General features: G+C 44.1%; 1 protein-coding gene across 6 annotated transcripts in view; it reads left to right on the top strand.

Annotated features, from left to right (window-relative positions):
• Positions 1-14491, top strand: part of PAK6 (p21 (RAC1) activated kinase 6) — a 36887-nt gene that overhangs the window by 2078 nt on the left and 20318 nt on the right. For 2 of the 6 annotated variants that reach the window (XM_072864473.1, XM_072864468.1), the window contains exon 1: positions 14400-14415. In XM_072864473.1, the coding sequence (XP_072720574.1) occupies positions 14400-14415 (16 nt within the window). Of the gene's footprint in view, positions 1-413; positions 491-1348; positions 1637-6420; positions 6748-7061; positions 7261-7902; positions 7968-13336; positions 13346-14399; positions 14416-14491 lie in introns of those variants that run through there. The other 4 variants (XM_072864470.1, XM_072864469.1, XM_072864471.1 and 1 more) reach the window with 4 other exon arrangements.

Raw genomic sequence — 14491 nt, 5'->3', positions numbered from 1 at the left:
GTTAATACTTTTTTTATTTGAACACGTTTCTCTGAATTCATTTATTTATAGAATTTATTTGGCACTCCAGAGAGCACATGAACGAGAAATGTGTTTTTGAATTAGTAGTTTGATGAATGTTGATTAAGTAGAAGGTTAACAGAATTTTTTCACTTATTTTTGTGATGCCATCTTCAGAATATCTAGATTTGCAGAATAGGAGACATGGCCATTTAAGCTGTAAATAAAATGGTATGTCTTACATTGCTCCTTTCTTAACTTCTTTAATTATTATTATTATGATGCAGAACCTGGATATTTCCTTTAATTATATATATATATCTGTATATATACCAGTGGATTAGTTTCTGGTGTTATCTTGAAGAGAATTCTGGTTCAGTTGTTCCACTATGGTTTCACTCCTTACAGCAGCCAGCAGGACCTAGACTTGTTCCAAAGGAAGGACGTTTGTTATGATTGCAGCCAAATGCCAGCAGGTCCATGTGGTCAGGTAGAATGTATGACTGTGTTCAATTTGGACTCCATTAATCACGCGGTAGGGTTTTGGTATAAAAACATTCTTACAATACCAGAAACAGCCAGCATGTTTCAATCCTTTGTAACATGCATTGCCTGACTGTGTGCACATTTTAGTTTCTTATTGTGGAATCTGACAGCATTAATTGTTGCACAAATGTTTTGGGTAGTTTTGAATTTTTTTTTAATGGAGAAAATGGTGGTTGGAAGCTTTATTGCATGCCCACCAGCCTGTGTTCTGCTGAAACAGTGTGACCGGGAGCAACCAGCTCTGTCTTATGCTAGTATTTAGGCTATTATAAATTGCAGCCTGAACGAAGACTGGAGGAGAGACCTGAGGATAAAGAAAGTAAAAGGCTTCTCTAGCTACTAGCAGGAAAGACCAAAAATCACTCTTAGAGGAGGTACCAATTGAAAACTTTTTCTCTTTCTTCTGTTGTAGCAGCTAGTACACAAGACAAGGATGTCATGGCTAACATTTTTCTACACTGTATAAATAAATCTCTAAGTGGTGATTTTAACCATTTAATCCTTTGCAACCCATCCTGTGGAATCCAGTGCATTCACAGCTCATGGGGATAGGGGAAACTGAGGGTACAGTATTATGATATGCTCGTTTCAGTGGCAAAACAAGAAGGCCCAGTTCCTGCACTGCAGGTCGTTGGCTTCTGAGTTGTGGTGGCATGACTGTTTGCATGGCTGAGCTGTATGCCAGGCTGCTGAAACAATCTGAGTTTAGAAATAAATTAAATATTAATAATAATTTAAAAAACCCAAACAGATTTAACCCTTCACCTACCTCCTATTCCCAGTAAAACCAAAAGCTTTTTGATGCAAGTAGTTGTATTGATTATCTGCATGGTACGGTCCGCAGGCAGCTGTACAGCTGGACCAGCACAACTAGGGGAAAAGAGCTGCAGTATAAAAGTATGAATGACTGTCAGGCAGCAGTGCTAAACAGTGAGAGGAAAGCAAATGCTTGGGCCAGCTTCAGCAACTGACGGGGGTTGAGAGAACTTTTGGATATTCATCCCCATTGCAATGGTCAACCCTTCCCCTCTTCTCTTCCTCAGATTCCATTCAAACAGCTGCTCTCTGCCTCTACCAGCCTTGCCCCAAGGTAAGCTACCCATACACCACTGTAGTACAAAGCACCCTCCTGCGCTTGCTGTAGGGTGGCTGCTGCTGGGAGGGTGACTGTGACACCCATTCCCCGGCACAGGATTAACAGTGCAGCTCTCTGAAATGGGCCGCATGCATTCAGCTGCTTAAGGCTGTGTTGGCTGTGAGGACAGTTGTTCCCTGCCTCCACAAGGCAGCAAGTGGGATGGGAGCCTCCTGTGCTGCACAGAGCCACGTGGCTGGATTTTGACAAGCATAAGCTCTAGCCCTCAAATTATTCTAGGCTCTTGAGAGTTGGGTTTGAACGTACCCAGAGGTAGAGAGGGACTAATAACAGCAAACGGTGTTAGACTTTTGCTACCGTTATTTTAGCCACTAGGAATTCTCTGAATGCTGGTTAATACTTTTGCAATAGCTGACTGACCTAGTTATTCTGAACAGAAGCTGTAGTCTGTATTCCTCTTATGTCAGCCAGGGATTTCAATCTGCATTTCCATAGCATCTTTAAGTTTCGCAGCATGCTTGAAAAAACAACAGATTAAGCCGCCTCTGTTCTGTGGGAGTTAAGCATTGTCACAGTCATTTTACCAGTGTGCAGAATGACTTTCCCAAGGTGACCTGGCGAATCTGTGGAAAAGGTAGGCTACACTGACTTTCTGCTGCGATGTTGCCATTGCAGGACTGATCATCCTGACTTTTGTGGGAAGCAGCAGATACACCTTTTGTAGAGGGTGGCACAGACTTGTCTGGTGGAGCATGACGTTACTTCTTTTATAACCTAATACGTCTGTGAATTTTTGCAAGTAAAAGATCTGGAAGAAGTGTGAGATGGCTGTGATCCAAGCTGTATTGATATTATCTGCAGGGAATGTCTACCAAGCCACAGGAATTTAACCAGTAGCAAAATAGCGTGTGCTGTGTTCAGGTGATCCTCTTGAGCTTTAGTTTCAACTTCTCATCAGAGTGGGAGTTAAAATTTTTAAAGAGAGTCTGTTGTTTTCTTACTCTCTTTGAGCTTAATCTGCTTTCTTGCCTATGTTCTCAGCTCTCGCTGCTCCAGCCTACTGTTCTCAGTGTGGCAGAATTTGCAGGTCCTCATGCTACTTCCTTGCTGGCTATGCTTTGCTCCACCATTGGAGTTGCCTGGCCCAGGAGAGCCTGGCTGTGATTCTGCCATAGTGCCGATGAGAGCCTGAAGCAGTGCAAATTTTCTTCTTTCATGTGATCCAGCGTGCGTTGTATTTGGAGGTGTGCATATGGTGAAGAGAGACTCCAAACACCACACTGCCTTGCCAGATTTGAACATGAGGATGCATCCTGAGCCATATCAGCATGCAGTCCTCTGGCAGAGGTGATGAACTTGCTAAACCAACTTCCAGTTCTTCAGCTCTGGTGCATTTGTTTTTTGTTTTGAATTGGGACAAAAAAAATGGAGACTGGATTAGACTGTAAACCTTGGAGACACTTACAAGCACACTGAATGAGCTCATGCAGTGGGAGTCCAGATGAGGCTTTGTCCTGCTGGGATCTCCAGGACACTACCTTTATAATGTCAGCAGTGCATAGTAAGCAGGAGGATAGCCCTAACGTTAGAGCAAGCAATCCAAATAGTACTCTCTTGACATTTTCTGCCCACCTCTGAATGCAATAGCCTTGGGGAAAGGTAGCTAAACCGTAAGCACTTATTTAAAGCGAAACTGCCTCTGGATTGCTCCCTCCTTATCTCCAGTCCTGGCTAATGTCATGTGTTGATTATGAGACTTGCAGACTTGATTCCTATCTTGTGCTTCCTCCCACCAGTTGATGCTGATGCTTTGTGAATTTGCAACACACCTTTTCTCCTAGTGACCCCTTTGTCCCAATTGTTGGCGTATTTTTTCACTTCCCTGGCCAGCTTACTCTGGATTTCAAGAGCCATGAAAGAGAAGAGGGACCACACTTCTTTGATGGAAATGCATTTGTGCTTCCTAGCAAGTCCCAGAGCTCAGAGGAGCCCTGCTAGAAGGTCTAGCTTGGAACCACAGCCTAGCTCCATGGGTGGAATTGCCTTAGTTCTTACTGGGATTTCCTGAATGCATCAGATTTACTGTGCCTTGGTATTAGGCTTCTCCTGGAAGCTTTGTTGAAACAGGATAAATTTTTCTTAACAGCTTGCCCAGTTCCCACAAGATCCAAACAGGTGGCCAAGTACGTCTCACCTGGCTGAGGTAGAAGACAGACGTCGTATATAGTAGAGTTGGCCTTGGTGTCTCTAACATTTTTGAGGATTAGAAGTGCCCAGTCTTGCCTGTTGGTTGAAAAGTTTTCTTTCTCTCACAAAATTCTGCTCCAGTAGAGATGAAATGGGCTTAAATGGAATCTATTGCAGTAACAGCTCAGGACATGAGGTACTGGTGCTTTCCTGATACAGTGACGTAGATGGGCAGGGTGAGAAAAGAGGTGAGATCAGCAGTTTTGATCTGAAATTTGCTACACTTTGTGTCTGGGGAGGGGACACGGAGTCCGGAATGGCCTTTGCTGTGTAGATAAATCAGGCAGTCTGCGATGCAAGCATTTAGTCAATGTACCCTGCAGCACTTCTTGCTTGCCAGTTATGGCTGCCGTAGCTAAGACAGACAGGACCTGAATGAGCAACAAGGAGTATAGCAACTGTAGGAGGAGTGGGGTGTGTATGCGTGTGTTTATATAAATGTGTGAGTATAATTATTTATATTATCTTGTGCAATTCTCTAGGTAAGAAGGGAGCAGTGGGCAGGGAAGGAGCAGTGAAATATTTAATAAAGGGACAATTGCTGAAAGGCAAAATTAGAGATGCATCACTTTTACTGAGAAATTTTTCTTCAAAGTGTGTAGGACTGCTGGGACCAAACTTGTGAATAGAAAGACTGGAAAGTGTCCTAATTTTTCATTAAGACTGTAGGCAGCGGAGGTTCGCACTAACTCAAAGCTGCCTTGGTTTCATCTAAACTTGTGTCTTGACAAGTAAAATCAGGCTCTTCCATTTATAAAGACCTCGCGTCTTGTTCTAGAAGACTGTTGTAGCATTTAAGCCCATGAAATATAATCCTTATGCAAATCTGAAGCCAGTTCCAAGCCTGGGTGACTCCTTGTAGAATATAAAGGACGTTTCTTTGAGACGCTCCCAAAGCTATCATTGTGTAGACTACTCCTCACTGATTGGCACATCAGCAAAGCACAGATGCAACAGGTGACAATGATGGTTTGCACTCACTGTCGCATTTCCTCCACACCTAGCAGGATTATGCTCTGTTTCCTCATCTCTCATCCTCCACAGTGCTGCTTCTGCCTTGCAAGTTCCAGTCTTTTGGAGAAAGAATGCTGTCCCCCTCTCTTGATTGTAGTTTGTTATTTACTACTATGAACATGAACTTTCTTTTTTTTTATTGCATCTGTCTATGGGGCCTGCCCTATAGGAGGAGACAAGCTAATCCCCAGACAGAAAGGAACCTGGCTAACTTTATTTCCTATACCCTAGGAATGTTGCCGTGAGGTAACAGGCAGGAAACCTCAGTCTTTTTGGCAGGCTCTGGCAGGCAAGGACCTGCAGTGTAATGTAGCAGCAGTGACTGCACTTTCAGGAAGCAGCCTTCCTCAACTTCGCTAGCAGGTCTGGAAATGAGGATTATGAACCTCAGACCATCAGCTACAATGCCAGGGTTTCCTTTACATTCTCTATATGAACCCCAGTTCCGTTCCTTCTCCATAATATTACTGTAGACCTTGTGCATTCCAACTGAATCTGTGACTCTGGTTGTTGACAAAGATACTGCAGCCTTGTTAGGCAGGATGAATAGGTAGGAAGGAAAATGGGAATGGGGAAACATGGCTAACAAGTCACTGGGCTGGCCCACCTCTGCTGGACAAGCCACTCCCAGCAGAAATGATGACAGCCTAATGATTATTTGTAGCGTGTCATTCATTTATTTATTTTAAGGGCAGTTCAACAAAACCAATGTTTAAAAAAATTTTAAAATCATGGGGGTGGATTTTTAAGGCTTTTATCTCTGCTTTTTGGATGTAAAAATATCTTAGGGTTAAGCCAGCATTGTTAGTGGTTTGGAGAGGCTAAGAATCCTCTTTATCTGTAGTGGAGAAAGAGCAGCTGATGGGTTTGCTGACATGAACTCCAACCTGTCCTGGGCTGTAATCTCCAAAGTGTCCTCTAAAGATGCCCCCTTCCAGCTATGCCCATCCGCCACTGCTGAGCAGTGGTGGAGCTGGTGTCCTACTGAACATGAGTCGCTCGTGGAAATGTCTGTTTCCAGGAGTCAGTAAACCCTGAGGCACGGCACAGGCAGTGCAACAGGATTATAGGGTGATACTAGACTTCAGACCTCGCAGCACTGACTCATATGAGCGACAGGGGAAAAGTAAAAGCGCCAGGTCATGTGCTGCTCATCTGCAATGCAAATAAATTGGTGAATTCTTCTATAGCCAGGCATATAGCAAGCAATCAAAGCTTTCCTGCCAGGAATGACAAGGAATTGGTGGCAGGTCCTGAAATCTGCAGCCAGGCGACACAGGCGGAGATGTCGGGATTCGTTAGAAACTGCAGCAGCTCTAGGCCCTGAGGCTGTGGAGCTGAGAGAGAAGAGCTAACAAGCAAGTCGGAGCTTTAATAGGTCAGCAGTGAAGTGGCGGGGGGGGGGGAAAGGGTGGAGGGGAATGGGAGATAATCTCCCCAAGGCTCCTGCCTGAGACCCAGCAAACCTCGGTGCCCAGGTGTGACTCCGAGCTCTTTCTCTCTCTTATCCCCTCTAGGGACCAAAAGGAGGAGATGGTGAGGAGAAGGCAAGACGGTCCCAAGAGGCTCTGCTGTCGGCGTGTGTCATTCTCCTTGGAACAGGAATCTGAGGCTTCTCCACGCTGAGTGCTTCTGTGTCCCATCTACTACCACACCCTGAAATCAAACTCGGCAGCTTAGGTGAACCAGGCACTGTACAAACATGTCAGACTTGCCTCCACCCCTTTTTCTTCTCCCGCTTTCTCCTGCCGTCTTTCTCTCTCAAGTTTATTGGCGTGTCAGCGGATTCCAGTGGCAGAGCATTCCCACCTCACCTCTGGTTACGGAGCAATGAGGAGCCAGGGGTAAGCTCCCTCCTGCAGATTTGGGGCTCAACATTGACTTGCTTGCTTGCTTTAAAGCAATAACAACACCGTCCTAATGGCTGCTGTTTTGTGCGATTTGTTTCCTCTGTTTACAGAGGACTAGGTTTGTCAGTTTAAACTAACGTCTTCACTCCCCAGTGGCTGTGCTGCTACGGCTTAACCCCTTCCCTTCGGAGCTAAGCCTTGCCACTGCCAAGAATTAGCGTAATGATCACACGTGCGTTGGCAGTGCCAGCCTAGGGCAAAGTGAGAGGGGAATGGTTCGGGGGGTCATACAATTTTTTTCTCTCAAGGGATGGTTGTGGAAGGGAAGAAAAACCAGGAGCTGGATTCCTCTGGGAAGGAGTTTACTTCATCTTTACTCCTATAGCCCAGCAACACCGTCCTCCAATCGGCTTTGCTGCATGACAGTGGGAGAGTTTCCCTCCAGACCCTTCTTTCTCCTCTCACTTGGAATTGTCCTCTACCAGCATTGTTGCAGCAGGACTGCCAGTAAGATCTTGCATTTTTCGCTTTCCAGTGTCTTTTAGGTGGGCCAGCATATGGGTCTGTGGGGCCTGGGGTCTAGCGATTTAGCCTATTGACACACAAGATGATGGGGAATGTGGAGAGGAAAATGCATTGCTGAATCTTGCAGGGTGATGCTCTTAAAACATTGGGGTGAAGAAGGGGTTAAAAATTACTCTGAATGATGCTTGAGAAAGCAGACAGCATGTCAGGAACATGCATGCTCATTGCCTTTATGCGAGAGACAGCAATATCTCCTCTTAAGTCTCTTGTATCTGCAAGGACCCTCACCATATCTTATGAAGAGGTCTAATTGACTCACCAGTTAAAACCCCTTGCGTCTATATTCCTGACCTTCTGGCTGCTGTGCTAGCCAAGATCCTTTCAGCACACCTACTGAAACTACGTTGTAGTACTCGTGCGTGTATGGGTGCGTGAGTGCATTTTGGCTATCTGAAAACTGGCTAATCTCCTCCTATTTAAGTTACAACCTACAATTCTATTGGGCATTTGTACTTAATTATTTTTGCTAGGTGGTAACCAACATGTACAGCCAGGTATTTGCAGCTACAGAAAACAGTCCTGTCCATTAATGTTTGCTGATGCATTTGCTTTCTTCTTTGCCAGGACATTAATGCCTTAATGTATTTGGGGACAGAGTACTGAAAAAACAGAAGAGAAGTTTGTGGCTGGTGAGTGCAAGTTCTCAGGTGAGGCTGGGGGATGTACGTAGAGTATGCGAGATTTGCTGAGTCTTCCTCTGCTTTTCTGAGTCTTCCTCTGCTTTTCTGAGTCTTCCTCTGCTTTTCTGAGTCTTCCTCTGCTTTTCTGAGTCTTCCTCTGCTTTTCTGAGTCTTCCTCTGCTTTTCTGAGTTTTGTGCTTGGGCAAAACCTGAGTCAGCCCCTACACAGCTGCTGGGGAAAGAAATGCTGCTGCATGGTGCTCTCTCAAGCCCTGTCCCACTGAAAAGTCTCATTCTTGACAGTGTGATGAAGCTGTATATTGATTTTAATATTCTACACTGCCTTGGTATGTACATGCTGTATGCTAAGTGTGAGCAATGGTTTATGTATCTTGTAGCAAAGCTGATCAAATAGTGGAAAGAGCTATCAGCAAATAGTTTGCTGGATTAGTAACTGCGCTTCCAGATGGACAGCCTGTTCACTTTACAGGGGTTGTTTCGGTCTAGATGGGTGCGGGTATGTATGTACCTGGAAAGAATACCCTGGGTCCTGCTGCTGAGGCTTGCAAAAGTGAGAAACATAACTCTTGCTTGGTCGCAAAATGGTTTTCATTCACAAGGAGAAGCACTATAAAAGTTTGGCTGTCCTGCCTCCAATCAGAAAAAAAGAGCACTTTTGAACCTACTTCTCTAATGTGCTTAAGGAAATTCACAAGCAGAGAAAAGAGCTAAATATTTTGTGCAAATTGCTTGAAACAGCTTGGACTAGCCTACTCCAACTGCAAGTAAAAACTCAGCCAGGTTCTGAGTTCTGCATTGCACATCATGTTTTCTCAAGGGTACCAATAGAGGTGCCGTGCTGCAGTTTCATCACATTCAGAGCTGCACATCAACTCTGTACATGTGCAGGACATCAGCTCTGAAGTTAGCAAGAGCAGCTGAAGGCTAACCAGTATGTTGTGCTGCACAGCACCGACAGCTGGCGAGAGTACAGCAAACTTTCAGATCTTGCCAAGGGAGGCTCTGGCCCAGGGGACCAGTTTTCTTGTGTGTTGTACTAACCCTGCTCCTGCACCAGCCTCATTGGCTTCTAAGTTATAATTGTACAGACTCAATGCAACGGAGTACAGAATCAGGACTTGGCTGATACAGGTCTTGTTTTTAAGGAATTTCTCAGTATGGTTTCTAAAGTTGCAGGAGGATTACCACGTGGCTTGAGGACTAATGCACCGAGATTTGGTCATTAGTGGTGATATCGTTGTTTTGAGACTGATCTTCATTTGTCTGTCATGAGAGAGCAATGTGAATGTAGGGTGACGATAGACTAAAAGTTCAAATCTATTTCCCTCAAAAAAATCTCAGGAGATTACATTCACCTAGGGCTGAGCCATTTTAAATTGTAGTGTTAGTAATTAGATTATTTTGTAATTAATTGATGAACAGAGTGTAGCTGTAGACAATAACAGTTATTTATCGTTACTTGTGTTACGAGTGCACCTCAGGTTTTAAGGTATGGAGCGCTGTGTGAACATTCATACTCATGGCATGTGTTTTTCCTTTCCAAACAGAGCAGAATAACTGATACTCCCTAGGAGAAGACTTGTCTGTTATGATTTAAATTTCCATATCCGTGTTGGCAGTAGCGAGTAGGAAGGCACTCAGAGTCAGCCAAGTTGTGGGGTTTAAGCTAGTCTGTCTCCTCCACGTTTTGGGGCACACTGCCTAGGCTGCAGTTTTCCCAACAGTTATCCCATGGGGATAACACAAGCGCACTGTCTTGCAGGCTGTTGACAGCAATTAAATATATATGTATCTCACTTTGGGAGAGCATGATGGTCATAAATAGGGACTGAGATTGTTTAGTGTTGTTTGGAAGGAAGTTTAACTCTTGCATGTCCATACTTGGGTGGTCTGGGGAGTCACTGTGGTGTCTCTGCCAGCCCTTTGCCATGCTGCTGGAGTGAGGAGTGTGATCCAGGACATGTGCGATCGCCAGTGCCTCTGCTGGGACAGGGCTGCTTGCAAGCAATCGGCCACGCTCACCGAGTGTGTGACTCTTGCTTGGCTCCTGCCTCGTGCTTCCCTACAGTAAAGTCTGTATCATGCACATTTGCAGTGCAGAGCTACAGCTTCCCTCTTGTAACCCAATGCGCCAGGGACGGCTGGATCTGCGATCCGTGACGTGGCATGGAGGAGCACAGTGGGGTTACAGTGCTCAGGCAGAGCCGCAGGACGTGGCACCCAGTGTTTCGAAGTGCTGTGTGCGAAGCAGCATGTTCCCCAGATGCAGCCGAGTGCCTTGGCTCCTTCGCGTGCCATGTGACCCGGCATGCCAGATGGGGCCCCTTGCACTTGTCCCAACATAACCTCCTATCTGATATGTAAGATGTTGCTGTTCCTGTGAATTTTTGGAGACAGAACCTTAAATGTTCTTATTCTAATCTCAGTAGTGGTTTTATGCTCATTTTGAATGGATCTGTCACACAAGACAGTGGAGAGTGAAGCCCCATAGCTTACTCTGTCTTGAAGCTCTTTGGTACTCTGGATTAACAGCAAAATACAGCCACTTGTTTTTAACCCAGATGCATCCTTTGTGGCAAAATAGCATCAGTAAACCCATTTGAAACAATGCAGTTACTCTTTGGACATGGAACAGTGAAGTGTGCATGTGTAACGCAGGTGTCAAAGAGATGCAGTGCTGTATGGTTTTGTATATCCAGAACAGGACACAGCCCCATCAAATGTTTAAAAGGCGGGGGAAAAGGGTCACAGTTGTTATAGTGGCTTATGTCTTAGCCTTACGACTTGCAGCATGCATCTCACTGGCTTTGGGTGAAAAGGATGTGATGAACTGCAGCTTTCTCTTGGTGCTGCAGTGGTATTTGCTAGCTGTAACCCTCTCACAAACCAAATACAGATGGGAAAAGGCTAATCTTATAATGAAGGCATTGGATTGCAATTGAGGTTTGGGTGTGATTTCTGTCTGTGCAGCTGGTTTCTGTCATGGTGTCTAGACCTATGTGCTGGTGTCAAGATCAAACATGTGGTCAGAGCATGTCTTGGCTCCCGCCGGTGCTGTGCACCCTTGTTTTCTCTCCGTGGAAGCCAGGGTGTGTTGGGCCTGGATCTGGCCTTGATATGAAGTTAAAAAGCAGGCAGGAGACATACCTGGAAGCTCTTTTAGGTTTGCTAATCTAGACATAGCTGGGAAGAAACCAAGCTAGTAATTTTTTTTGTCTGGTCTGCAAATGAGGATAATAATTCCTTTTCCTTACCTTTTGTCTGTTTAGATGAAACCTCTGGAGGGTGGGGCCTGACTTCAGAGACTGGCACAATGGGACAGTGACTTTAGCTGGGATTTCTAGGGGACTGTAAATAATGGAAAACTTTATTATTTGTCAAGGGAAAAAGCCCATTAGCATTTGGGACATGCCTGTACTGGTTTCAGAAAGTTCAAGAGGTCTTTTCTTTGCAAGTGCTTTTATATGTCCCAGAATGAATTTGGTCTAGTATAGCTAAAACACACCTAAAAGTACGTCACTGAGCAGCGTCCAAAACAAGCTTAGCAAACAGGCGTTCACTGTGTTTCAGGTTTTAGTCCTTATTTATGAGCAAGGAAATGGAGCAGGGGAGAAAGAGACAGCATCACAGCCTTTAGACACTGTTCAGTGGAGCCAGGGCAAAAAATGTCAAGCAGTTGTGTTCTTTTTCTCATTTGTCAAAAATAAATCCACCAATATTACAAATATGTCTCTCCCCAAGCTTATTTCTAATGTAATATTAATCTGTGCACTCATGTGTATGTTTGGGCAGGATTTAGAGCATTACATCAGTTTGCTGTGCTGCTAGTTTGCTCCGACACATAGCTTTGCTATTGGGGGCTGGCGGGGGAGAGAGAGGAGTGGAAGGAAAGGACTTGAAATAGGGGAAGTGATAGCACAGCAGGCAAACATCCACTCTTCCTTTAGGGGGAAAAAAAAAGTACCTAAAACAGTCTATCTAAAACTAGAATTGCAGGCGAATGTGGAAGGTGTCATCGCGACAAGGCTCTGTGCTCTTAGATCCCATTTCAGATTTCAGACCATTTTGCTTTTCTTTCCCCCTTTCACTCACCCTTTGTTGTCATTTCTCGCTGTGTGAAGTCACATTTAGATTTGTAAGCTCCTCAGGGAAGTAACCTGTCATTTTTCTTTGTCTGCAAAATGCTATGAACGTTAATGGCTTGTTATAAATAACAATCATGTCAGAAACCTCAGGAGGGCAAACATTAGGATTTTAGAAGGTATGGAATGCAGTGAAATACTATGTGTGCATATTCACACATACATATGCATGAACACATCATATATGGCTACAACATGCATTGATAATGGCCTATTTAATTTGCGCTGCATTTGAAAGGTATTACGTGACATTGACCTGTATAGCAGAGCATGGAAATATGTTTTTCCTTTTAATTGGTGAGTTCTCTGGGATCTTCTTCATCTTCCTACTCCAAACTCCATCTGCATATTGCAGTTCCTCAGGTCCTGTAGGAAGAGTTCTCCTCTTCCCCCCCTCCTCTTGTAGCTGGCCAGAGTAGTTTGGCATATCAGCTGAGGGAGTGCTTGGAAATCATGGGAATTGCTTTCTTCAGCCCAGGGACCAAGCCTTATCTCTCGTCCGGGGCGGGAGGAATGTAGCAAGCTGCGTCCAGATCTGCGATAGCAGTGCAATAAGCACTGATGAGTGAGTTTGGTTGCTGCAGCAAGGAGGGGGAGGGAAAGCTTATTTTTAACTGGAAACTATACAAGTGAGACCGAAGTGGCTCTCTGCTGTCTTGCATCATCAAGTGTATGTGTAAGTGAATGAGTGTATGAACACAGTTAAGTACAGCGCATATATACCAATGGAGTATGTAATTGTAGTGTATAGGGTGGAGGCAAGTCAGACTAAATGACAGTGCATGCTAGCTTCTTTGTCTGAGTGTTTGAACTCGGGTGTTATAATGAGTAATTTCTGATAACATTTATCTACTTCTTTTTTCCAGTGGGGTTGATTCTTTTTGGTGCCCTGCTCCTCGGGTTGCCTGTCTCCCAGCCATCCTTCTTTCCCTTCCTAACTCTCATTCCCCTTTTCCTCTTCCATCCTTAATCTTCCCACCCCTTCCTCTCATCTGAGCCTGACCCTTCTCTCTTTTTGCCCCTCCTTCCCAGCCGATCCCTCCCCCTGCTCTGGATCTGCTGGCTGTGGGATTTTTTCTCATGCTCACTGGCAGATGTGACAGCTTTTGGAACTGTATCATCTAGGAACAGCTATATCTGGAGTTGAAAAATCTAACGTGGTTTCCCAGGCAGCAGGAATGGATCGCTGAGAGAATTTCAATCTCCGACTGCTTTTGTCTTGTGGTAGTGACTTTTATTATTTATGTTTGTGACATTTCTTACAGTACAGTTGTCAGCAGTGAATGAAAGACTAAAGTCTAGTAGATTATTATAAAATCAGTGTCACAGTATTTGTATTATTATATTAAAGGATGGCTGTCTACATTTAAATAGAGGTTTGGCTTGATTTACAAAATCTTATATGCATAAAATGTTCTTATGAATTTCTTACTGAATTTGAAAAGGCCTGTTTTATGTATTTTATTTAAACCTTCTGTAGCTGGGTATTGGAAATACAAGTAAATAGCTCTTGCATGAAAGCCACAAAGTGAAAGGAGACTGGTTAAATACAGACCTTCTCAATGAAATGTAAAACCTACACAGATTATTACAATCCATTGGCTTTCAGATAACTATTTTTAGTGTATGAATTTCATTTAATCTTAATGCAGTGTACCTTTAAACCACCTGTCTGATATGGCAATGTCTTTATAATCAAAGATTGATGCTGACCATATAAAGCAAATGTCATTGGATGCCCAGGGGTATGTTGTATTTGGAGTTGATTACATTTTGTTGTTTTTAAGATGTCTATTATAAGCCAATAAGGTAGGTGCAGGCCACATCAGCTAGTCACCCTAAAATTGACCATGAACTTAGTAGATGCTTGTTTCTGGGTTTAGGAAGCATGCTTTTGTATATAGGATCTAAATGCAGTCCAGGTGTTGATTGACAGGTATAGTGATTTAATGTAAATATACAAATGCAGTGTTTGTGCTTATGCGAACTGATATGCTGGCATAGAGCCACTGTTCTATTTGGGACCAAAATATCACCCGGGCTTTAAAAATTTGCATTTTAAAGTAGTTTAGCTAGAATCATTCTCCTTATGGGGAAATCATTGAAATGTTCAGAAAACAATTGATGCTACAAGTGCTAATGGTAACACCATTGTTGGTGTTATGGCATTTGTAACACCATATTTTACAGGACCCCTTGCCACCTTGAAGCAGTTAAAGAACAAACTTGAAAGACGCTGTGTGCTATGCTCTGAACATCTTCTCATTATGAATATGAGATGAGGAACGAAGCTGGTGAGAGTAGGGACAGGAGGAGGGAAGATACTGGTTAAAATAGTAACATTGCGCTCTCTGGAAATGCCCCTGTTCT

Source organism: Ciconia boyciana, chromosome 6 (assembly GCF_034638445.1).
Source record: "Ciconia boyciana chromosome 6, ASM3463844v1, whole genome shotgun sequence".
Classification (NCBI taxonomy): Eukaryota; Metazoa; Chordata; class Aves; order Ciconiiformes; family Ciconiidae; genus Ciconia; species Ciconia boyciana.
Note: the sequence above shows the minus strand (reverse complement) of the source record. Positions and strands in the feature narration are given on the sequence as shown.